At 40.8% G+C, this 26,429-nt stretch overlaps 1 protein-coding gene across 5 annotated transcripts in view; it reads right to left on the bottom strand.

Annotated features, from left to right (window-relative positions):
• Positions 1-18,311, bottom strand: part of DIAPH2 (diaphanous related formin 2) — a 197,873-nt gene extending 179,562 nt beyond the window's left edge. For 3 of the 5 annotated variants that reach the window (XM_071569711.1, XM_071569712.1, XM_071569714.1), the window contains exons 1-2: positions 18,100-18,311; positions 899-931 (exon numbers count right to left, since the gene is read on the bottom strand). In XM_071569711.1, the coding sequence (XP_071425812.1) occupies positions 899-931; positions 18,100-18,222 (156 nt within the window). In that variant the 5' untranslated portion in view covers positions 18,223-18,311. The other 2 variants (XM_071569713.1, XM_071569715.1) reach the window with 2 other exon arrangements.
• Positions 18,312-26,429: the final 8,118 nt, after the last annotated feature.

Raw genomic sequence — 26,429 nt, 5'->3', positions numbered from 1 at the left:
AACAAGGCAAGAATATTGCTTTAATCTCTTTTTTGCCCTATTAGAACAGCTTAAATTATGTTTTTGGAAACTAAAATCAGGACATAGTGAAAAGGCCAAGGATAGGACATAATGCCTGAAAGGCAATATCCAAATTTAGCCAAAATACATCAAGTGCAGTTTAACTGTTCACTTACTTAAAAAATCCCATTCTGCAGTCACAAAAAGTTATTTCACCATACTGTGATCTGTTTCAAGTATAAGTTATTAACAACAAATTTGTTTAATGAGATTGCAATGGTGAGATCACTTTGAAGCCACAAATTCATCTTCTACATGATTACTGGGCAAAATTTCCTCATTTCTGACATGTAGAAAACCATTAATGTAGAATACCAAATGTGGCTTAAGTATTACATATATGTAATACATGTTTTTAATTTTAATGACATCAATTTTGATATAAGGTTCTGCAAAAATACTTTGCAACAGGTTTCAAAGTATTTGCTTTAAAAAGTCAGTGCTCCTGAATTCAAAGCTATTGTTTGGCATTCAGCACACACTGATCACCCAGAATGGTTCCACTTGAATCCTGTGGCCATTAACTCTGAAGAACCACTGCAGATCCTTTACTGTTAAAGAGAAGGTCAAGAGAAATAACACTTGAACTGCTCAGTAACAGTTTCAACACATCCACAGTATTACTGAAGTATTTTGAATGTGCTTAAGGAAGTTTCTTCAAATAGAAATCACAATTAATCTTCCTCAACAGTAACTAAAAATTAAGAATAGTCACTCAATTTTCTGAAACAAAGTGTTTAATATCCTTATAAGAATATGTTCTGTCCACAATATTTGAAGTAAAGTAGCATGCAGCGTGGAGTTACCATTGCAAATTAAGATGCTACAAAGACCTTACCACATCATCTGCCAAAGTTTTTATTTGAATATTCTATTAAAAAAAAAAACACACACAAATCAAAGAAAAAAAGATAGTGTTACCTACTGCTTCAGAATAAAGAGATCTGTATTTCATCTATTCAAACATTTAAAAGCATTTGAAATGTTACTATGTGTCTTAGCACAACTACATGAACACAGAATACACTGTATTTTCTGTGAAAAAACAAGCTTGCTCCCCATCGCACCTTGTCTTTTGACTATTTAATTCATGAACCTGAAGCCTGCACTGCCACTATTGCATAAAGATGCAGCAAGGTCTCTTAGAAGGCTTTCCAAAACAAACACGGACTCCTGGACTTCAAACTGTGTCAGCAGAGTTATGTGACATTCTCAGTTCTGACCATTTCTGAGACTCAGAGTTGAGGAAAATTTCCTGTGCCCAAGTTTGTGGAGCTTTCTGCCAACTTCTCCTTAAGACTGAGTAATGTCAATTGGTAGATGAACTGGTTAAAGTCACTGAACTGGTGATTCACAAACCACTCACTACCATCTCTCCTCCCTTTTTACCCACTTACTTCTTCCTTAACAGCAGGAAAATCTCCCTGACAGAAATCATCAGTGTTACATTTTTATTCATGGCCAAAAAAGCCCACCCATCTTGCACACCAATATCAATAATGACCATCAAGGAAGCTTTCAGTTCATGAACTTTGCTCACTTTGCAAAAAGCAGTCATGAATAGGAAATTAAGGTCTGGGACTCATGAAAGGGCAGAATTCAAGAAGCTTTCAGAAGTCCATGGGGCAGTGTGGGGGGCCCTTGGCTGGCAGGTCAGACCCCACAGAGCCACTTGCAGGTTCATGTGGAGAATCGGAAGTACAATAGCAGGACAAACTTAATGATTGTGATATAAACACAGTTTATTAAGTGAAGGGAAAAATAAAATAAAGAAACAAATGATGTAAAGCTATCATGCCTGCCCAGCTCCTGAGCAGCTGCTCATTTGGAAGAAACTCCTCCTCCCTACGCCACAGCCCTGGACTTATTGTGGAACATGATGTTACATGGTTGGAATATCTCTTTGGTCACTGTGGCTCAACTGTCCTGGCTGTTTGCCCCCAGCCTGCAGACCATCCACCCTGTCCCTGGGTGTGACCAGACTGGAAGCAGCAGGCCCTAACACTGGGAAGGGATGGATGCTCAGCCCCAGTTGAAGCACTGGGTGTTCTACCAACGCTGCTTTGGCCACGAATCCAGGATGCAGCACCACATGGGCTGCTGTGGACAAACTGCACCTCAGCCTGGCCCCGCACAGACATCTGTACGTCCAGATGTTCACACCAATCCTTCAGCTCCCAAACAGCCACAGCTCAGTGCTCTTCCTTACACCTCTCCTGTATATTCACTACCTGGACTTAGTTTGGAGTTTATAATCCTGAAATCAAAACTAAGATTTCCACACTCTGGTAAATAGACCTTTTCTGTTTAATTAAGATTACTGAGCAAAATGAAGTAAAGCCTAACCATGATTTCAACCTCAGAGACAACCATGCAAGCAAGAAGTTCTAAAACTCTGTATCTGTTTTAGCAGTTACTTGTACTAGAATTTTTTTTCCCATCTCATTTAAGTACTGTCAATCTCTCCCTGAACCTGGCACAGGATAATCTACCCCATCTCTACACTTATATTGCATTTGTCACTCAAACTCCTCTGGGCAAAATACAGAATACTAAAACAAGATACCACACAGCACTTTTTCAGACACCTCAAGCACTCTTCCCAGATATCCTCATGGTGCAAAAGCTACACTGCTGCCAGCAGCTACTCCAGATAAGCAGCACATTTAACAGGTAGGAGAGAAACTGCAAGTAGCTGGAGGCAAAGCAGAGGCAGTCATGTACCTGCAGAATCTCACAGTATTTTGACAATCTCTTATACTAACAAAGAAATCACACTTCCAGTCTGATTTCAGAACATAAACCAAAAGTAGTTTACCTCCCTAGAAGAAAGTTTAAGATATTGTGGATTTTGTAGTCCTCCAGCATTATTCTATCAGCCATCTATGAGACAGCAGAGCAACACAAGACAAAAAGCAATCGACATTTCTCTAGCTTGTTAAAGACACCAACTCCCTGGTTTGAGAATCAAACCAAAGGAAAAGGCTTTGCAAAAATTTCTATTATTAAACACTCACAGATAAGAGGTATCAAATTAATATCTATATGTATAAACACACATACAATTTAAGCCACCAGCATATCATCTCTGGTTTTAATATCAACATAGACCGCAGAAATTCTTCAGCATCTACACCAAAGAGCTATTTTCTCCTGATTTACTTATTTCTTTACTTAGAAGACTTAAGTGACGGAGTTTCTCCCTTTTAAACACATCCTTTCCAGTCTATTTACTCTTCCCAATTTTACAGTTTACTCTACACATCTGGTACTTGCATTAGTACAGACAGATCACTGAGGCACAAAAAAATCACAGCACACACTAATGCAACTGCACCAGACAATTCTTGTATTTTAAAAGGCCAGTCTCAGCCATGTTATCATCCAGAGTAATTGGAATCTTGCACGTGAAAACAATAGAAATATAGACACAGTTCATTACATTTCTTGGTACAGAAATCACTATTTCCTCACACAAGCTCAATTTGGGGTCCAGCAGCAACAATGTCACATTGACAGAATTAAATTACTTCAGCTGATTGCATCAACTTTTAACGCAGAACTCACAGCAAGTCTACTTTTCTTTCCATCTTTTTTCCAACTTGTGTATTACTAAAACCTTCCAGATCACTTGAGCTGGCCATGAATTTTAAAGTGAGATGCATTTACATGGGTTGTTTGATCTTACAATTATATTTAATTACTACTTTGCCATGTTCTTAATTATTACACTCAAGACTCACTTCCACCACAAAAATAAAATCAGAAGTAACTCTCAGTTCCCCACAAGTACCATGAAACAATGATCAGATGGACAACTTCTTAACTTAGCAATTTTCCCTCCACTGCCCAGGCACACCATGGAGTGCTGCAGCATCAGCCTCTGCACACAGATCCAACCTCAGGGAGCAGCTTCAGCTGCTCTGAGAAAAGCTCATTTTCTAGGGGTAGCAAACAGAAACTTGACCTCTTCACTCTCATGGGGTTTTTTAAAATCCAGATGGTATGACTGTTTTCTAAAAGTTACCTCGACTTCAAGACCTGCAAAAGCCATGGTGAAGTTTCTCTCAAGGACAGGTGGTTTTTAACTGCCTGCAAACACATTTGCATCCAACCAGGAAGGGAAAAACTTCCCGTGAGTGCCTGAACCACAGGAGTTTAAAGGGATGAAAAGTAAACCTGGTTAATACCTGAAGTGCAAAAAGTTGTCTGCAACTTAAATGTAGGTGTTACAGGCACAAAACAGAATTCACTCCTACAACCTCTGTTCTTCAGTTCAGAGAATGAACAATGTTCCCATTAGACAATTTAACCATCTGTTAATGCATTCCATTTTGTAATGAAATCTAAAAAGACACCTAGGAAATTGTGAAAAGATACCAGAATCATACAAGCTGATGTGCAGAAATTGGAACTACACACTCTTTTAGGCCTTTCATGATCTTTATCCATGATGAAGTATATCTGATGTTACTATTAAAACTAGTAAAAATACAATTCACCAAATGTGTGCCTTAGTGTAATATCTTTCCCACTTCAAGGACAATTAAAAAAAAAACCACCTGGAATGACTGTTGCAACTCATCTGCTGTCTCAAAGATAGTTGAGGTGAGTAATTGTTGATATTGTTGTACATTTACATTAGGTCTATATGACACCATATGGAAAAATCTTGTTTGCCTTGCAGCTGTTTGCTTCACAAACTCCTTAAACATGCACTATTTAAATTTTTAAACTAAGGCTTCATCTCAAACCCAAACAGGAAGGTAAACCTTCCCTGGGGTTGTACCAGGAGCACATTAACCCCTCACAGCAGTGCCCAATCAGTCAGAGCTTTGGTCAGGTTGGCAGCACCAGGTCAGTGCTGTGCCCTGCAGGGTGGCAGCCACATCCCGACTGGGAGCCGCCTCATTTTCCTAATCCCTCTACTATTTTCCCCCCGAAGAGAGTGACCATCTCGAATGATTCCTCGTGCTAAATAAAGGCCGAGGGTCACTCCGGTTGGTGAGTCACGAACAGCAGAGGGCACCAGTCCTTGAGCCGCAGCCCTGGGAGATGCCTCAGCTCCCAAACAGGGGGGAGCGGAAACACGCCGAGGAACGGGAATCATATTGGACACTCGCCCTCACAAATACCATCACCTGATCCTCAAGGAATGAGGGAAAAGGCCACCTCCACATGGTGTCTCTGTACAAGGGGAACGAGAGACCCTAAAGTCTGTTCTGACTGAAAATGGAGGTTGAGGGGAACAAACAGCTTCCTCATTTTTGTCTGACTGGCAGATCACTGTAACACTCCAAACAGGAAAGGACTGCTCACAAAATTGCATTCTTTCAGATTGCTTCAAAGCCTGCTTGAAGCCTTTACCACAGAGCAAATTAATTCAGAAGTTGAAAAAAAAAATTAAAACACCGTAAACAAAGCCTTAATTTCATCAGATTCGCAACTGAAGATACAAAGGTGTTAAGACAATTCAACTAACACAGTTTTCTTATTTGTACCTCAAACTGCCATTACTGTTATGAAAAGTTTGATTCAGAAAATAACTTATTGGAGTTCATTTATAAGCTTTCCAAATCAGAGCAAAACTAAAAGCCTCTTCCAAAAGCTGCAGTTCCATGTTGGTCTAAGCCAACAAAATTGCTGGTTGTGAGACACAGGACAAGGGTGGCAGCAGAACAGGGACATCAGACTGGACAACCGCAGAAACATTTTCAAGAACCCTGTTAGAAGAGGCAGGTCTCATATTAGCCAGTGCAGACAAAAATAAAGTAAGTTTTGGCATTTTCCAGAGCTGCTTCTGGAGTCCAAACATTCTCCATCAAGTCTCTGCACCAATCACATCAGAGAAGTTCCCAGCAAGGCAGCCCAGGACCAGCAGGGTTTGTATCAGTTGTGCTACAGAACTGGGGAGTTCATACAGCACCTGGCACAGTCAGGATCTGGTTTGTGTTTTGATATATATTGATCCTGCAGGACAGGATTTTATTGGAGCATTTGAAAAAATGTCCCATACAGTATAACACTCTCTCCAGGACACTTCACAGCTTTTAAATTCCCCAGTTAAAACTATCAAGCAACAGTTTATTAGTTAAAACTTTCACAAACTAGACTTTTGAAATAGCTGAGTCACAACTCCATTCATAAATTTCACAACAAACAAGCTGCAATCCTGCTTTGGTGAAGTGCATACCAGCTTACTGGTGTCAATGTGCAGGTTTAACATTCTAATAAATATTTAACTAATCAAGATCTTTACAAAGGTTAAGAGGCATGGCAAACCCTGCCCTTAGAAGAAAGATTTAAACCCCTTTTAGTCTGTTGCCTCCGTTTGTATTGAAAAATTCTACCTGCTCAGAAATGTGTGTGGCATTGCATAACCATTAACCAACACAAGGTTTTAAAGGACACATCTTAAAAAACCCAACAAACCAAACCACCAAAAAACCCCAGTAAACAAACAACACTTGCCATCCCCCCCACCACCAAAAAAAAAAAAAAGAAACCCAAACTAAAAAAAACACTAACCATGACTCACGAAAGTAAGGAGGTACAAAACTTCACAGAAGCCCAAAGAGGGCTAATTAAGAAACTTCCACTTTCAACATTCTAGCAAATCTCTATAAAATAAGTGTAGCAACAGAAATGGATACAGTTTTTACACACAAACTCCTTGTACCTCCAGGGAGCCCTCACATGTTCCAGGCAGTCTCAGCTGCACTACAACAGGTAGAGATTTGCGCAGAGACACAAAAAAAGAAAACCATCTTTGACAGTATGAAGACAGCACATGGGACTGTACCAGCTGTCACTGTAAATGGGGAAATAAGGACAGGAATTACACTTTGCATGCATTTGAAACATCAGGCTAAGCATATACTGTTCCCATATACATTTTGGGTCACCTGCAGTCTAGCAGTGCATTTACTTTGGGCTTAAATAATTTCACTTTCAAATCTAATAATCTTAGTAATGGAGCCTTTAATGGTCTTTCCTAAAGAACATTGTATTTAAAAAAGAAAAAAAAAAAACAGGATTCAGATAGCTGAGTGCCAATTATGATTTATGCTTTGCTTGGTAACAAAGCTTATTTTAAAAGCTGCACCTCCTAAGCTTCCTTTAGTAAAATGCTAGTAGATTAGGAGTGCATTGGAATAAGCTAAAAAAAATTCTTTGTAGCTTTCTGTGCATATATTTGGTGCCTTTAAAAAGTGTCAGATACACTTTATCAGAGAAGAATCCATCTGTCCAAGTGGTTCCTGCTGTACAGGCACTGGGCAGGACTGACTGGCAGTGTCAGCATATTCTGTTTCCTGCACTTACAGCAAATGAATCTGTGGGTTTGGGAAAAAATTAAAAAGTGGATTTTCCTAGGAAAATAGACTGAGATCACTTGCTAAACTAGTTACTTGAATAATCATTGGATCAACTTCTGGGACTTAATTAAAAATGAAGCCAGAGCAGTGTGGCAGTGGAAGAACTGGATGGTGTCTGTGCTCCCCCTGTGCCCACTGCCCTCCTGGCAATGTGCCTGTCAGGGCCACGTTCAGCCCTGCAACTCTGCTGCTGATTTTTAAAAATGCAGTTGTTTGACTTCAGGGCTCAGAGTTTTTAGGGAACTTGGCATTTGCTTTTTTGGTATAATATTAGTGGGAAGTACATTTGAAAGACTCTGGAACAGTTAAACTGGAGAAACTATGTCAAAACAATTTCTGACATAGTAAGTGCAGATTTTATCTCAATTTTATGCTTAGATACAAGCAGTGGGTTGGAGCTCTTTGCTCTCATCAGAGCAGCAGCACAAAGCCAGTTTTGCTGGAAAGCAACACTTGACGTGCACCAAATTGCTGCTCGTGCCTCCCTTTCTCTGGGCTCTCCAGAGTGCAAGTGGTTGATCTTTTCATTCAGACACACCGTGGAGCTGCTGAGACAGAAAAAGCTGCTCTAAAGCTCCTAAGTTTGGACAATTAAGAGTAGTGAGGACAGGCCTCCTCCTTTCATACCTCACTTCCTCAAGAGAGATGCCTTTTTCTTATTGTGACAAGATTCACTTCACTTTTACTGAAGTGCAATCATAGTTTTTACCCTTTTAACTACTCTGAATCTGGGATTAATCTTCTGTTGAAACCCAAGTCTTTTCTTTCAGGAGGAGCAGTGACCAGCTGACTGGAGAGTGAGACAGCTGGTTTGAAATCATTCTGAAAAATGAAGCAGAAACTACTTGGAGAAATTTCTTTACTTGAAGACTTGTGCACAATGTTTTTCCATTCCTGCTTACTTGCTTCCTCTCTGACAGCTCATGCAAATACAGCTCATACCCCTGCACAGGGACAGACTCGGGTTCTGTGTACTTTTCTTGTTGTATGCAAAGACAGTTTGGGGAAGATTCTTAACTGCATACTGGTCGTTCTGTAGAATAACTCTTGATCTTGTGGGTAAAGTAAACCCTGAAATAAATGTCACAGTCCATTTGGATTTTTTTCTGCTATCATTTGAGAAGTTAAAACTGGCAGAACAAATCTGTTGGGAGAGTTGATATACTTAAAAATAAAGCAAACACCAATAGCAAGTTGCAACAGAACTTAATTGGATACTGGGCAGTTCCTTAAAAATGGAGTATTTTACTTCTGACAGACTTTGAGAAAGTGAGAATGTGTATTTGCTGAGTTTGTGTTGTTTTGTAAGTAGTAAGAAAACCCCTACAAAATCCAAGCAACCAAAACACACTCCACAAACAAACTGGCAGCAGAAGGGACACAGTGAGCCAAGGGAGCTGGAATTACTTGTGAAGACTATTCATCTTGTCTGTACCCAGCAGACTTGGAACACAGTCACAGGGATCATGACAACAACTTCTTAGAATAATGTTGTCTGTCTTCCAAGACACAGACTTACTAGCAAAGAGTAAGTACTTTATCAGAGCAGTATTTGAGCCCTACATTACCAAAAAAAAAGGTAAAGTCTTTTTTTTCTCCTTTAATAATAAAGGATGTGATGGTAAAATTTGGAAAAATGAGCAGTGCTACTGTCATAGCAGGGAACTTTGGCTTCTCCTTGAAGAACAGAAATTAAAGATGGAATAATTTCCACCATAATGTAATTCAATAGTCAAAGAATATTGGGTTAAATTGAATTTATAGCTGCTGTGTTACATACAAAGGCTTTCTGTTCCTTTCCTATTCTTTCCTGTTTATAACAGATTCCTGAAAAGATTAATTGTCCTTCAGGGAAGTAGGAAATGAAGCAGCAAGTGAATAGAGAGGAAATTTATTGTACACAATAATGAGGAAGGCTATGGTATCATTTGACAGTACAGGTGAGTATCCCTGTTAAGAAGTAAGAGGAATCCAGAAGCTTGCAATATGTTAAGGAGAATTTGTTATATTCTGCTAAAGGAGAAAAGGGGGAAAAAAGATGGTTTACCTTAATCTATAAGTGGCATAAGTGCTTTGGTTACCCCAGAACAACCACACAAATTTTGTAAAGGTTTGCCCATAAATTGCCAAAACAATTGTTTTCAAATATCAAATGTTACCTGATGGGATTACTGTTTATCTTATAAATCATTCAGGAATTAGTTTGAATCAAAGAATACTATAAAGTACCTCAGTGGATTTAGGAAGCCTGTCCTACCTACCCAAGCTTTGTCTGAAGTTCAAAGGTGAATGCATATTTGTAAAATACAAAAATGAAAATTGCTTATCTGGTTTACAGGCAGAAATTTTACCAAAGCCTTGTGCTGTACTCAACCTTTCCAGTTTGGGAATGTCCCCATCACGCTGTAACAAGCTGGAGAATGAAAATGAAAATTCACTGCTGTGAATTCATGACTGTATGTAGATTTGACTTCAGTGTGTACAAAATCAGATACCAATGAATGCCACTGTGTGGCTTACAAAGAGGGAAGGCACAGACTGAAGGATCTCAGTTAATGTTTATGTGCCACCTCTGGAACTTGGCCATCTAGCATGGCTGTACCCTTTGAGCTTCAGGTTTTGCACTCAAGCATTTTCGTTTTAATTTACCCTTTAAATGTGGCTGGCACAACAAATAAAATATATAAGGCACCTGTGTATATGCTTAGCCTGGTCCCCTGTTGTCTTTTTTCTTTATCCAAATTTTTACCTGTTCTAATGCCACTGGAACAGGTAACCACTTCAATATTAGTAACTGTCAAGTTCTCATCTACTTGTGCACTCATATAATTACAAATGCAAACATCCAGCACAGTTCCATTATGAAGCTGAATTCTTTCAGAAGTTACTTAAACTTGATAGATATCAAAATAATTCACAGCAAGAGAAAGAAGATGAAGAACAAAAATGCAGACAGGAAAATGGGATACTCTACATAAGAATGAACTACTCTTGCTATTCTGTTATTAGGAGACCAGAATCTAATGAATCTGATGTTGGCTTCGTGTTTGTTCCTCACAAAGCTACTCTCATTAAAAAGCACAAAACCTCAGGCATCTTTAAAGGTCATTATAACAACCACTATTAACTCTTACCATAGCAAGAACGAATAATTAAGTGCAGAATGAACATTTTTCATGACAAAGTACTTATTTTGTCTTGTTCAACCAACACAAACTGATCCAGAGCTGCTGGTGAACACGTAACCCACTCGCTGTGACAGAAAGGTGTCCACAGAACATTTAATGTCTCTGGTTATTTCTTCTCATCCTGTTGTCTGCACATGTAGTTTGATGGACTTTTGTTGCTGTGATCCCATCCAGGACAAAGTTATTAATGTTTGACTGGCTAATCCCTGAATAAAGAAACAGGAGAGAACAAGCCTGTGCACCTTCAAGCCAACCTGCCCCCAGCAGCTGGGCCTCCAGCAGCTGAAGGGATGTTGTAGCCAGGTGGGGATTGTTCTCTTCTCTCAGGCAACCAACAGCAGGACAAGAGGGCAGGGGCTTAAGCTCTGCCAGGGGAGCTTTAGGCTGGATATCAGGAAGAAGTTCTTTACAGAGAGAGTGGTCTGGCACTGGAATGGGCTGCCCAGAGAGTGGGTGGATTCTGTCACCCTGGAGGTTTTTAAGATGAGACTGGACGTGGCACTGAGTGCCATGACCTGGTAATCAAAGTGGGGTTGGATCAAGGGTTGGACCTGATGATCTCAGAGGTCTCTTCCAACACAACTGATTCTACCTAAAGCTGCAGCTGCTGCTTTGCTGCCTGCAGAGCCTCAGTTCCACAGCTCCAGCTGCTGGGATTCCACAGCACTAAACCCCAACTGTCTCAAACTGTTTTGTTTAGAAATTTTGTTTTAAACTACGAGGTAGCAGTGCTCAAAGTTCCACATTGCTCAAGCAAGTTCTCCTGTATTTATTCTCAAATAAAAGCATAAACTAAATATTTTAATGGGGTCTTGTTATAAAAAGAAAACGTCATGTTTCCACTATAAGTAGCAGAGCAGTAAGAGTATGTGTGTTAAGAAAATATTTATTTTTACCCACTCACACAAATCACTGAGGAATAGAAGGCAGGATTCCTTCAAATTACAGGGGTTTTTTAATCAGTATCTTTTATACTTACATTCTGCACTTTTAAAACTAGTTTAAACACTTAAATATTAGAAAGTAGAAATTGAAAATATTTTTAGTAACACTATGTAAAGAACACTTGCAGCAAACACGTCACACATTCACCACACCTAATACTTTCTCCAATACCAATTTGCCTCCAGTGATTTACTCTGAGGATCACCAGAAGGACCAAAAAGGGAACCTCACAAAAATGCCACCCGTCAAATGCATCACCTTGAAATTCCTCTTCTCCCAACATCCTGGGAGACAGTTTTCTGTTTGCACAGGAAGAGCTCACACCTACTAGATATTCAGAATATTTCTGTCTTGTATAACAGAGAAGGTGTGGTGACATTACAAATGCACTACACCTTTAGGCCAAATATCACCACACCCAGGTGGACTGAAGACCTTCAGGAGCTGTAGCAAACCATAAAATTCCTATGTGTGGCTTAGTCTAGCACTGAACTTCCAAGGAATTTCTCAGTCTCTATAAATCAGATTATCTATATCATGACGTATGTTACAATATAATTTAATTGCCACAGCAGATCCTTTTCAGATCTGTGATGCTTTCACACCACATCCAAATAAACATCTGTCACAAGAAGGCTCAAAACCAGACACAATTTCATGGTACTGGTGGAGGAACTTTAAACAAATCAATACAAAAGGAAGAGTTCTTAACTCTAGTCTTATTAATTGTAGCAAATGTCCAAAGAAGAGCAAATAGCAAAGGTTTGGCTTTGACTGATTCATTTTCATGACCTTCATCATGCTGACATACAGAATTTATTTTAGTAGAGCACCAGGGAGAGTATGGAGAGTGTTTAAACCTGTACTGCTCCATCAGAAAAGCCAATTCTTTAACTGTCACCCCTTTATCCCATACAATTAATTCATAGCTAACAAGCACATATTTGCCTTGCAGACTGTTAGTACTACTTTGTCAGGCAACATTCTACTTAGCTACTTGTTAGGAAGTTACACGTGAAAGTGGGAGTCCTCCAGGTGCTCACTCCACTGATACTGCAGCAAAAAGCCACTTGATTCACAAGAACTGAAGTAAAAGATCAGTTTGATAAAAACATAATATGCAAGTTTAAGACAAGTCAGCTTTGTCTACCTGGTACTTAATCAACTGCTACACAGAAACTAAAGAAAGTCTTTCAACTGTTGATCTCTCAAAATTATCTGCTCTACCATCATAGCCCTTCTTAAAAAAATCCTCCAAAGCAAAGTTACTAAATTATAAAAAACCCCCTGAATTTAAAGAATGGTCATGTTGCAAGGAAGTGCATAAAAACATTCATTTTAGTAATTTCCTAACTTCTTGTGGTTTTAAGGTTGAATAAGTAAACTGATGAATAACCAACTGAAATTGCCAGTTGCTTCAGCAGCACCAACCACCACCACTTGTTCTACTCTACACTTGGACAGGGATGAAAAGAAATAGAGAGAAGTTATTTGCCCTTGCTGATGACCTCTAAAGAACTGCAACTGATGCAGAAAATATGAAGTCAGTTTGTATCCCACCCGAAGCTTTTAAGCCTCTCTTTTCCTTCTACTGGGTCACCAGCAATGCCAGTGTCATTAGCAAGCCTTACAAGCTTACAAGTGATACAAAAACAAACGTTCATCCTCAAACACTTGGATATTTGGCACCACAGTGCTTAAAAGTCTCAGAAACCATCACTTCCATTTGACATGCACACTGTCAGTTCTCACAATTGCCTCTCACTTTGCCAAGGTGGAACCTGCTTTGTTTGCAAAGCTTCCTGTGTTGTACAGAAGAGCTCTACAGTTTTGTCTTACAAGGAGTAGTTCAGGAAGTTTAATTACCACAGGCAGAGAGGCTTATCACTGTCTCTATCACCTCATTTAAACAGTGTCAGTGTCAACTCCCATTAAAAGCTACAGCATTCACCTAAATATCAGCACTGAGCGTGCCCTGCCACGCCGAGCCAGCAGCAGGGCCTGCTCAGAACAAACCTCAGCTTCCCAAGACACTCATTTTACTCTTCAGTAATGTTTACATCTTAAATAACTTCACTGGCTGAAATATCTTGACTTTGATCTAGTGAGACCAAGAGCCTTCCAGAACACGAGCATTTCAGTGCAAGAATCCTCTGCAGGCATGCACTGATTTCACTCAGAGACACTATGACCTCAAACATTGTACAAGTGACTTGTTTGCCAAAAATCTCTGCTCAACCTGAGTCACAGTTCACGTGTGCAGCGTGCAGATACCTAAACGAGTCATGTGTGAAAGCTCACAGCTTTTTGTAGGGCCTGCAGCACCCAGCCTGTCTGACAGGGACTGAGACACACAAATCACTCCTTAACTCCTGCACTGATTTGGGTGGAGCAACATGGATGGGAAAACTCTTCCCAAGTTTACTTCTGTTTAAAAGCTTTTATTCCACTCTTTGATTCCAGCTTATGACACATTAGTCAGAATCTTCACAGCTTTGGATTCATCTCAAAGCTCACAGGGTTTAAAAGACCTCAGTATTAAGCACAAACAAGTTCTGCTTCTAAAACAAAATACAAGTTGCTCTGTGTTGGGTAAATCACCAAATCCACTTGCTCTCAAATTAAGTAAGATCTCTCTTTCCCCTAACAATTTGTTTTTCATGTTACACAACATCTTTCTCCTAATCTACTTTTAAAGACAGGATCACACTAAGAAGACAGACTCTTTCACAAATTTAGTTTGTAGCCACGTGGAGTATCTGTCACAGAACAGCTTCCACACAGCCCTGCAGGGAGCTGGGGGGTGATGGAGAGTGCCTTGGAACGGCACTGGGCACTACATGCACTTCTGCTAATAATAAACTGACTCCATATATTATTAACTTTAACTAAAAAACACCACCAAAAACCACTGGCAATGTTAATTTCTAGTCAGACAGTGTTCTAATACTCCCAAAGCACCACAAATCCTGTTATAACACTTCCTTTCAAGTGCTGACTCGTAGAATCATACATGTTTGAAAGGATCTCATTCTTTTCTCAGTGGAGTCCAAACTCCTGCCTATAAAGCAGGGTCAACACTGAATTCAAACCAGCCTGATAAAAACTTTGTCCAGGCTTCAGGACTTGAAAACCTCCAGAACAGTGATTCCAGTGTCTCTGGCAAAAAAAAAAAACACCTAACCATCCTTTAATGCTGTCTCCCATTCTTCCCCTGTAAACTTCTGTAAAAAGTCTGACTTCAATTCCTCAATCAAACAAATAATCAACTTGCTGAGCCCTTGGTCTTGGTAAGCTGTGACAGCAACAGCACAGCAGAGCTGACACTGCCAAGCACTTCCCATTTCCCAGGTACCCAACAGAGTTACATACTGAAGTACTGAGGAGAGCAAACAACATCTAAGTTAAGCATTAACTCACACAGGAATCCCAGCGATCTCCCTGACAACCTTAATTTAGTCTCTTTCCCCTCCTAGAACAAGCACACTTTTAAACAAGCAAAACAAGCACATTGCCAAACCCATGGAACTGCTCACTGCCACCTCATGCCAGCCTGTTCCCGGGGCTGGCACAGGACCAGATGATTGTTTGCCAAAACAATTTGGATATTTTCTGCCCGTTTCATTGCAAACAAAGATAATGACAAAAAACCCCAGGCACTCATTCCCACCTCCAGTCCTTGAGACAGGAAAAATTAAGAGTGAATACTCCAGTTTACGCACCACTTGTGTATAAACTGGAACTCAATTCTCATGATGCAGTTCTGTCACAAATTGTATGAAACCTGAATGCCTCTCCAAATTACCTAAAGCAGAAAATAAGTGAATTAGCTGTTCTGATAGAGCTCATCTCTAATCATTTGTGTGTACATATTCATCAGTTATCTTACGGAGAAATAATTTAAATTATTGTTTTCTTTCCTAACACAGATCCTTTCTGGACAGCCCAGTCCTACTTCCTGGGAATCAGGAATAAATGCCATTGATCAGTCTTCAGTCCTTCAAAAAACCCAACCAAACAAACCACAACACTTCTGCAGGCCAAACACCACTGCCCATCTCTGTTGCACATGAAGCACAGAAGAAACAAAAAACTTCCACCTTTCTATTCCAGTTTCCCTTCCCTCGGGATAATGACTTCAGTTTCCCAGCTCCCTGTCACCTAGAGCCATTTTTAGTGTATGATATAAAAATAATTTCCCTAGACTTCTTCCCAATGATTTGCCCAATTTCAGCTCCTATGGCAGGAACCAAAAATACATGTATATGTGCAGCTATTTGTAGCTGCACACCCTCTCCCATCAGGCCCCTGCTCAGCACTCCCCTGGATGTGTGAAATAAGTTCTGGGAAAGACAAGCTCCTGTCAGCACACTCAGAGCTCCCTGAATTATACACATGACAGAGTGCAGGTTGATTCATCTCTATAACTCTACTGAAACTTGATGAATTGTAGGTTCTGAAGGTGAACCAAGAAAATGTCCCCACCCAACTCTGAGAACTTTGTATGTGAACTCGGTGACAACTCAGCACTTGCAAAAATAGTGTGGCTTCTCTACCAGGAGTCCCAAATGCACCTTCATCTCATTTGCACAGTGAAGAGAACAGGGATGAGGTACAAGTAAGGCTGCTCTCCAAGCACCTCAAGATATAACCAGCCTCAGCAGAACCAACTCCTCATTCAAAATTAAAGCCAGCAAAGTTTAGTAAGATTATTCTCCTATATAATTAAGCCTTTCCCTGATGCCAGTCTTGTTCTTCCCTTGCAAACACATGACAATAACTGATAAACCTGGCTGTTCACTCACACCTACTCAGTTCAAAGCACACTGAATCCCATCTCTTTTCTTCCTCAGAAGTAAATGACTCTTCATGTCAGTTTTATATAGTTTTTGTGTATATCCTGTCCAGAGTAAAAAAATCTGCTTTCCCATTCAACCCACTCACTCATTTATATCATCAGAGGTCAGTGACTTGTCTCAGGGCAAAACTATCTCTCAGGAGGATCTGATTCAAACTCTGCTCTGATCCGTGGTGCTGCTGGACTGCAATCACCCACCCCCTCAAGAAACAAAACCACGCCACCATAAATAAAGTCAAATATTAACATAATGTTCATTTTTCCACTAAATGTAGTAATACAAGTTTACTGTAGTGATTCCAGAATAACTGAATAGAACATGCAATGGAAATAGCTGCTCTGTTCAATTTTGAGCTTATTTCACCCAGGTTTTTCAAATTATATATTTCTTTCAGAACAGAGTGTTCTCTTTTGCTAGAGCAAAATTCAAACTTATGCCCACACCTTCCAACAGAAGCACTTTCCTGTGTGAATTTTAAATCAGTTCCCTGCAGGAACCTTCAAGAAGCCTTCTTACCTACTCTAGCCAGGAAATAGTAGAGATAGTATAAACAGAAACAATCACGTTGTTTACATAAAGATTGTTTATGTTTATCCTATGCAAGGAAACATGAGTTTGTTTCCAATAACACCATGGAACAAAATAAAACACCATGTTTGGGTATCTTTGGCCAAGTATTTATTGCCACTTTTAATACAAGTGCACTTAAAGTCAGCGTTCCTCTGAAACAACTATAAGTTGCAGTAACTTTTCTATGCCTCCTTCATTACCAATTTAACACACACTTTCTAACTTCGTTTCGGTGACAAAAAAAAAAAAAAACCACAACGCAGTCCCTGGGCTGAGGAGCCCAAAGCTCTACTCCCAGGAACACAGATAGGATCACTTTGATACTTAAATGTTACCAACACCTGAAAACACTTGCAACAGATTAAATAAAGTTTGTAACTAGTAATCCAATCAAGAAGAAGGGGCAATTGCTACACTGTTGCAACTGGACTAGAGAAGTAACCTGAGTTAAAATGGGTAGGGAACAAGTAACAGAAGTAAACAATCGAGGGTAAACACTGTCATCTTAACTGGGTTTGGTGCTATGGGATTTATAAAGTGTGATACAATCCAGTGCTGTTGGCTTTGAAATCTACCTTTGCTTCAACTTATCAAGTCTGTAGGTAAAAAATACCTCCTTTAAAATCAAAAAATCACAGGCATAGCAAACTCCACCGCGCTAAAGAGGGTTTGTGTTCAAAGCCGTGCCAGATCTTTCCAAAACTCGTCTGGTAAGCACACGACCCCCTGCATCAGGTTCCCACTAGCTGGGGAGTTCCGTAGGGAAGCACGTGGTTCGCATCACGATCCCCCGCGTTCTGGATTGTTCAGGGAGACCCAGCCCCGCCCTGGGCGCTCTCTCGCTCGGGCACAGCGGAGGTTGCGGGGCAGGGCGGGCTGTGCCCGGGGCAGGGAGGGCTGTACCGTGCCCCGGGCAGGGCGGGCAGGGCTGTGCTGTGTTCAGGCACAGGGAGCTCCCGGCTTCGGCCACCACCCCCCGCTCCCGGGGCTGCGCCTCCGTCCCGGAGAGCCCCGTGGAGCTTTAACCCAGAGCTCATCCCGCCGAGGGCCCGCCCGTGCCCGTGCGGGGCCGTTCCGTGCCCGCCCCGCGGCCGCGCTCACCAGCTTGGGCTTGTTCCGGCTCTCCTCTTCGGCGGGGCGCCCGCCCCGCTTCGTGTTCATCCTGCCGGAGCCTGGTGGCTCCTCGCCGCCGCCTCCCGCGCCCGGAGCGCCGTGCCCGTCCATGGTGCCGGTGCCGATGTCGCTCCGCTCGGTCACGGCCCCATCGCCCCCGCCCGGGGCGGCCCCGGCACCTCCCCCGGACCCGCCGCTCACTCGCGCACTGCGCATGTGCGGGGGCCGCGCGCCTGTGCAGTGCGGGGAGGGCGGGCAGGAAATGGCGGAGGCCGCGGGGGTTGAGGGGGATGCGCAGGAGCGGCCCGGGAGGTTCAGCGGAACTGAGGGTGGGGCGGATTGGGAGTAATAACATGGTTTGGGCTGCGAGGGGACTTTGAGGGTCGTCTCGATCCAACTCCCTGCCATGGGCACGAACACCTCCCACTGACCCAGGTTGCTCCAGCCTGGCCGTGGACACTCCCAGGGATGAGGCATCCAGAGCTTCTCTGGGCAGTCTGTGCCAGGGCCTGCCCACCCTCACAGCGAGGAATTTCTTCCTAGTATTGGACAGGGAAGAATTTCCACCTAATATCCAACCTAAATCTGTGCTCTTTCAGTTTGAAGCCATTCCCCTTTGTCCTGTCACTCCAAGCTCATGTCCAAAGTCTCTTTCCATCTTTCTTTTCCTTCTCTTCAGTTACCCTTAATGAACATCTTGGGGGTTTTTGTGCTGTCTCTATTTGTCTGTATTAAGCAGCATCTAAACTGAAAGAAAAATCTCAGTCATTCCAGAGTCAGAGAAAATAGAGAATAAATTCCAACTACTTGACATCTCTGTACACAAATTGAAGAGTTTTAAATCCAATCTCTGTAGCACAATTTGTTCAGTATAACTCTTCAGTGCTCAAGGACGTTTTGTCCTTGAGTTTTCTGAATTTGCCACAATACCACTCATATTCCTTTAGCCAAGTGTTCTTCAGTGAAATCTGGACCTTGGACTGACTTGTAAGACACCTCTGGGATTCAAGAGCAACAGGCATAACAACCAAAATACTTGGTGACATGGGTGAAAACAAGTGCACATGGCAGAAATCAAGAAAATTGAGGAAATGTACATTCAGGCCTTGAGTTAATCTAGTTTTTGATGGAGTTAAACTCAGATAGAATCATAGAATCGATGGGTTTGGAAAAGACCTCCGAGATCAAGTCCAACCCTTGGTCCAACTCCAGTCCCTTTACCAGATCATGGCACTCAGTGCCACGGCCAATCTCAGTTTAAAAACCTCCAGAGATGGTGAAACCACCCCCTCTCTGGGCAGCCCATTCCAATGGCTGATTACTCTCTCTGTGAAGAATTTTTTTCCTGATCTCCAACTGAAATTTCCCCTGGCAGAGCTTGAGCCCATCGTGCCCCCTTGTCCTATTGCTGAGTGCCTGGGAGAAGAGACCAACCCCCACCTGGCAGAACTTCCCTTCAGGCAGTTCCAGACAGTGCTGAGGTCACCTCTGAGCCTCCTCTTCTCCAGGCTAAACACCCCCAGCTCCCTCAGCCTCTCCCCATAGGGCTTGTGCTCCAGTCCCTTCCCCAGCCTTGTTGCTCTTCTCTGGAATGATCTTAAACAAAACATAAAAAAAACAAGCACTGAAGTCAGGTAGAGGGACTGTGCATATCTTTGGTGCTGGTGTACAGTAAAAACTGTACCTTTGTCTAAGGGATGGAGAAAAGATGTGCAACCATGAGCTGCATGATGTGATGGAAGAGCCACCCCTCAGCTGCTCTTGGTTACTCTTCCTGCTGTTTTCCTGCTCTCCTGGGGCAGATGGCTGGTTGGTTAAGCACAGTCATTGTTTTTAACTCCAATTTACAAATACTTTGCAAGTCTCCACACAGAGTTTTCAGCTGTGGCCTAAAATTGTTGTTTGAGTTGTACAAAACATTGCTACAGGATTTGCTGGAGACCAGATTTTCAAAAGCTCCCTATAAATCAAGTGCCACTAGATCTACTTCACAACCTTCTCAACAGAAATTAAAGCCCACTGTGTTCTTCTTGAAAATGTATTTAGTCATACTCCTGCATTTTAGTGATCTTTTTTTTTTTCCCACCCAGTTTTCAGGACTGAGAAACAAATATTCTGTGTAAGAACCAAGGACTGATATGGGGATATAAATCCTGCAGGCTATTCTAAACAAAAGCAGTGAGATGAAATGATGTAGCTATCCCAATTAGGAAAATATAAATGGAAAAGCCCCTCAACACCAAAAGAAAACAAACAAACAAACAAAAATCCCCAGAAAACCACAGCTCTGCTTAAGGCAACCAGACAAACCTCAGATCATTCTGGCAGACACTTTGCTGTGTAGTATTTTGGCTCAGCTCCGAGAGAAACACAGTGTGGCCTGAGGGTGGAAACGAGCAGTTGTACAAACTGTTCTTAACTTGGCTTCATCTCTGAAGCAAATGGATTTGAAAACTATGCATTTTACAAATATCATTTCACAACGTTAGAAACATGTAACTCCAAAAGGCCACTGCTGTGGAGATGCTGACATTTCTCCTCGTGGTTTTGTGTGTAATCTCAGTCCTGTTTAGTCACACAACCACAGCAGCTCACAGAGCTGGTCACACAGCTAAGACAAATGATCATAGACTGATAAACAGGAGGTATTTTGAGTGTCCCCAAAACACGTATTATTTTATATCTGACTCAGAACAAAATAGGCCTTTGAAGATTATTGACTGACCCCAAAATGTAAGACCTTGGAGCTTCAATATCCTCCCTTTAAAGAGACCAAAAGTACAATCATGCAAGGCTGCAGAAGACATGAACTCCAAGTATATCTGAAAAAGAAAAGGATTCTGGCTTTATGACAGTTTATAAATTCAGTGGTAGAATTTCCTTTTGCCAGGGAAGGCACAGGCTTCTGCTTAAGAACTGCAGTGCTGAAGTTGACAGGTCACCAAACAGCTGTTCAGATTTCAGTCCTTGGGAAATGTTCTTCTTGACATTTCCAGAAGTGAAGATGAAAGTTAACAACATTCATGTCTTTGTCCTAACTACACTAGAAGGAAAAAAATGGAGAAGTAATTGCTGTGTGTACTACCACAAGAGAAAACATACGTAATTAACTTAACCACAAGCAGGAAACATGTGCTAAGTCTCCCAGTAGGACATTCCCCAGCTTCCCATCCAAACGTTCTATGTCATTAGCATAACCACTTCACCACAGGAAACACACCACAATCCTCCTCTGCTCCTGGTGAGCTGTAAACTCTCCTCAGCTGTCCCTTCCCTCACTCCTGACCAGTGTCAGCGCTGCAGTCAGTATTTACTCTCCTGCCTCCCTCTCCTCCTTTTCGCAATTTCAACTGGCATCTGTTTACAATTAGGAATTCAAACAAATAAACAAATTTATGTTTAGGAAGAAGTCAGTCTAAGATTGTTTAGAGTGCATGAGAATGTGGTAAATAACAAGAAGAAAATCACAGGGCTTGTCGTAACACATAGGAAAGTAGGATTAGAAGTATTAATTACTAAGCAATTAAAATAAATGAAGAGCATTATTTATATATGAATAGATAGTCCTTATTGACAAATTAACATCTCTTTCAAAAAAATACTCTCTTTTACTACTTAATACATAGTATTTATTTGCAAACCTAAATCCAAAGAAAATCCACTCACCAATAAGATAATTCTAAGAAACATTTGCTTGCTAAAGCTTTATTTAATGTAAAACAATAATTTCCTGGCCAACTAGAGGAAATAATTGAACATTCTATAGTGTTTCTGTAAATAAAGGCACAAGAAGTTGCTATCATATTTTAATAAAATTTATTAGGGATTTGAAGGTACATTAAAACATCCTGTATTAACCACTACAACACAGTGACATTTCACATTACAGTCATGAAGAGTATCACAAATGTTAATTAAAACCACAGCTAATTCTGAACATTTCTTTAAGTGGATAAGGATTGTAGCTGCACCAAGGTTAATTTTTCATGGCAGCAGCTGCAGCTTGTCTTTGGCTGCACAGCCATTCATTTATTGGCCTATAAATTTGTCAGATCTAAGTTAACTTACACATTTCGCCTGGACTCATTTATAGGAAGAGGAAGTTGAAGGCTTCCCACCTATTGTTTAGCAAATTTCTCCTGTTGCATTTGTTAGCAAGGTCATTATCTCTGCGCTCACAGCAGCCCTGAAATCACCTTTGCTGGCCAAGTCCAGCTCTAATTTCAAACCTAAAGCACTGGAGCTGCATGAGCTATACCATCATTAAATGATACAGTAAAAGTATGAAATTCACTTGTGTTCAGGCCCTTTCTTCATTAAAGTGACTTATATCAATCCAAAGTAAACTGAATAATTGTTTTAATCTGGACAAATCTTCAGTGATTTTAATTTACTCTAGGCCAGTCTCCCCCAATACTTAGGAAGTAAAACATCAATATGCTTTTTAGGTTTATATTTTCAAATGTATTACTTTTTTATTACAAGCATTTCCCTTTCTTAGATCAATTAACTAATTTAGTGGCATTCTGTTGTCATTGTTTTTTTCTATGTTGACCTCTTAGTCTGTAATTCTAGATCATAACTAATTTTATCTTCCCCAAAAGATTTTCTGCTGAAAGTAGAACATAATTCTTGCCACATTCACAGAATTACTTCAGAGGACAATGTAAACAGAAGAAATTATTTTTCTTGATTTTGGACTTTTCCCACAGGAAAAAATAATCAAAACGAACAGCTGATATATGAAGTAGTGGTAAGTAGTTAATAATTGATTTTCTTTTTTTTTTCTTTGCTTTTAAAACATCCTAGTTAATAAAATAATCCTTCCTAATCATGCAGAACTTCTTGAATTAGTACTTCTAGTTTTTTTCACAATATTTTATGTTCCAGGACACAACTCTGCTATGTGAATAGAAGACAGTTATGTCTCATAATACCGAGTTTTCTTCACAGCTTGAAAGAACTGAGAGATAATCTATACAGAGAGAGAAAGAAACATTAATACTGACACTAAATACCATGTCCCAGTTTTCAATTATTATTACTCATGTATGCTACCCTACCCTGCAATTTTTAACAACATAGTACATCTTTTTGATTTAGAGTCAAATCCCAATAGTTACTGTGGATTTAAGTAAAGTCTTCAAGGTCTCAGTAAAAGCTACTCATTGTTTTACCCTTTGTGCCATCTCTAGTGTTTCAGACACCAAACACCTCCGTATTATCTGTACCTGTAATTGTGTAATTCACAGAGCATATTCTGTCACTGCCTGCAGTTGTGCAGAAGGCAACAGAAATTTCTCCAGAAATTTCTCCAGAATGTGCCATTTTCCCCCTCCAAGGCCACTGCAGGACTTTGCTGTGTGTTCTGCACATCTCCTACAGCCCCGTGGCTGAGCTGCACAGCCAATCGTGCTGTGGTATCTTCCCCAAATTGTTTAGAAAGTGCCGTTTGATGTTCCTGTCTCACAGCACAATTCACTTTTCAAACATAACAGTTCAATACAAGGTCCTTGTATTTACTACACGAGTTCCCTTGACCACATTCAGCACTGAAGACCTTTCTATTTATTTTGCTTTTCTACAGCTTTACAAAAAAACTAAATACCACGGCCATGCTCTTAACAAACAACTTCCCCCTGCCTGTAAACACCCAGGACTGGTCAGAGCAGGACAGGACAGAACTGGGTATTTATTTGTCAGGTTGCTCTGCATGAGAACTTTCCTGCTTTGTTTATTTTCTCTACAATAAAAGCTGTATCATGGGCAAGTCGTGTTAATAATTTCTGTACCTGGTACAAAGCCTGGCAAATAAGAATTCTACAGGGCAGAGAATGAATACTCAGTGGAGCAGCTTTAAATATATCTCACCATAGCCCATACTCCAACAAGCATCTGGGTGGAAGTAAAGTTCATTTTGATGGAAATAATACACATAGTTTAATGCATTACTAATGCTAATGAAGAGCTGCCAGGCAGATGGACAAAAATAGGCCTGATTAAATTTAAAGTTCATGTTAAGAAATCCTTGTTCACAACTTGTTCAGTGGAAAAATTAGGTAAAAACTTGTGGAATTTTCACCCATGGTGATTGCCTGTCCAGCATAGTAATAATAGTTTCCCTTTCTAGAAAGAGGTGATTTTTTTAACTGTTCTTGCCCTGATGTGTAGCGCATATCTATCATTTCCTGGTGGTGTATGGAGGGACTTTCATCAGCAGATCTGCATCAAGGCTTTTCCATGTATAAGCTGACTCCACTAAAATCCATTTTTGGGGATAATGGTGGGATACATTTTACAAGTGTGTCCTTTTACATGAGCTAACAGTGGGACTACTTAAACAGCTTCTTTAGAGGGGATAAGGTAATTATATGACACAATTATTTACTAGGTTAACTAACTTTAGTATCTAGTTTCTTCATATTATTTAAAGGATTGACTTAGTTAAATATCTTGAAAAGCAGGTATTGCAACTTTGAGGAATGAGAAAAATTACCCTGAGCAGGAATGTATTTTGGTGTACTCCCTATATTGCTTTTGGTTCACTTATAATTGTGTTTAACTTTAAAGAATCTATAGTAACTACACTGAAATAAACTCCAAGTCTAGATTTTCTGAGGGAAACACCTGCCTCTGGAGTCTCATGTGCAGCCTTGTCAGCCAGCACAGCTCTGGCAGGATGGTGTTGTGTGAGGCTTGCAGAAAACAAGTATCTTTTTTGTTCTACATCTTTGCCTTGTTCTGAAGTATTCTTTATTTTGTGTCTGTTAGTTCCTTAAATATTGCTCACAGTGAACTTACCTGTGAAAAGCAAATTTCTGGAACCTGTAATCAAAATTCTTTGCTTGTCCAGTTTTTATTAGTGACTGAAAATGCCATCTGGTAAAATAATACCACCAGTGAGCAGTCAGGTTAGCCCTGGTCTTGTCCTGCACATGCACAATTGTCTGGTTTTAGTCTGGAGATGAGTTTGAGGCTTGGCCTAAGACAGTGTGATTTTTCACATGATAAGAACACACATTAGACTTCATTGAGTGTAAGAGGAGATGACTCAGATAGCAGTGGTCTATATTTCCCTCTCTTTAACCATATGCAAGGTCTATTTCTTCAGCAAACTTAGCACTTTATGTGATATAAAATTAATAGGGGAAAAAAAGAATAATTACTTGCCAGGTTAGTGTACTGAGCTAATCCACATCTGTATTATCCTGAGCTCTGCCCCAAGGAAAAGGGGACAAACACTTTGGCAGTGAGAGATTACCAGACTAACAGTAATACAGTACCAAATGCTCAATACTCTCACCTTTAATAATTCTCCACTAAAAGTGCTATGATTCATGAGATGTGACAGTTTATACTCTGACAATTGGCAAGATTTTTATCCTTTCCTGCTGCCACGTTGATTTAGGGACCAATTCTGTGTGTCCTGACAGCCACAGTTCTCAGCCACCTGCTCTGAGATCAATGGAAATTGTGCAAAGAGAGCAAGGGCTGGAACTGAGGGCAAGTGAAGCTTGGCAGCCAGATCAGTGCAGGGTAGTGCCCATCTCTGGGTCAGAACTATTTGGCATTCTGGCCTTTATTGAATCTTCAGTGATGGAGAGTGTGAACACACACACTGACAAAACAGAACCCTCTCCTGAGGAACATGAGCACGAGGGTGTGGCAGATGCTTGTCCCATTGCTTAATGTGTTGTAGGAATTTGACAGAATGGCACAGTGACAGGGATGGGACAAGAACTACAAGTTTTGCTTGTGGAGGAATATTGATTCAATTTGTAGGAATGATTACTATCCAGTTTCTTTAAAAAACCTTTCATTTTTCTGACAATCTCACAATTTCAGACTAGAAATGGTGTAGAAGTCTGTGGATAAAATTGTCCAAGAAGAAGACAGGAGGGAAGAGTTCAAGTCCACAGGAAATCGTCACAGGTGGAGAGGGGTGAGACTTTCCCAAGGAGTGTCTGAAAGAGAATCAGAGGAGCAGTAAGAGGGTGCTCAGAGGGCCAGGAGGCAGCTGTGTAATGTGCTGCTCAAGGTGCCCAATGGCACAAGAAAGGTCAGGGATTCCCAGTTTGGTTAGAAGGAAATTGCAGACTTCACTGAGGGTGGTTTCACTGCCGTCTAATGGAGGAATGGAACTGCATGGAGCTCTCTATCTCTGCTGAAATTTGGGGGTTTGTGGTCTAAATCATGATTATTGCTTGGGGGGATTTATCTCTTAAATTCTCCCAAGGCCTTTTGAACCTCCCACCCGCTCATTAGGGAACCACTTTTAGGCACCTGAGGGCAGTAGTAGTGCTCAGGGATTGCTGCCT

Source organism: Pithys albifrons, chromosome 14 (assembly GCF_047495875.1).
Source record: "Pithys albifrons albifrons isolate INPA30051 chromosome 14, PitAlb_v1, whole genome shotgun sequence".
Lineage (NCBI taxonomy): Eukaryota > Metazoa > Chordata > Aves > Passeriformes > Thamnophilidae > Pithys > Pithys albifrons.
The sequence above is the reverse complement of the archived record's forward strand: the minus strand, read 5'-3'. Positions and strand labels throughout refer to the sequence as shown.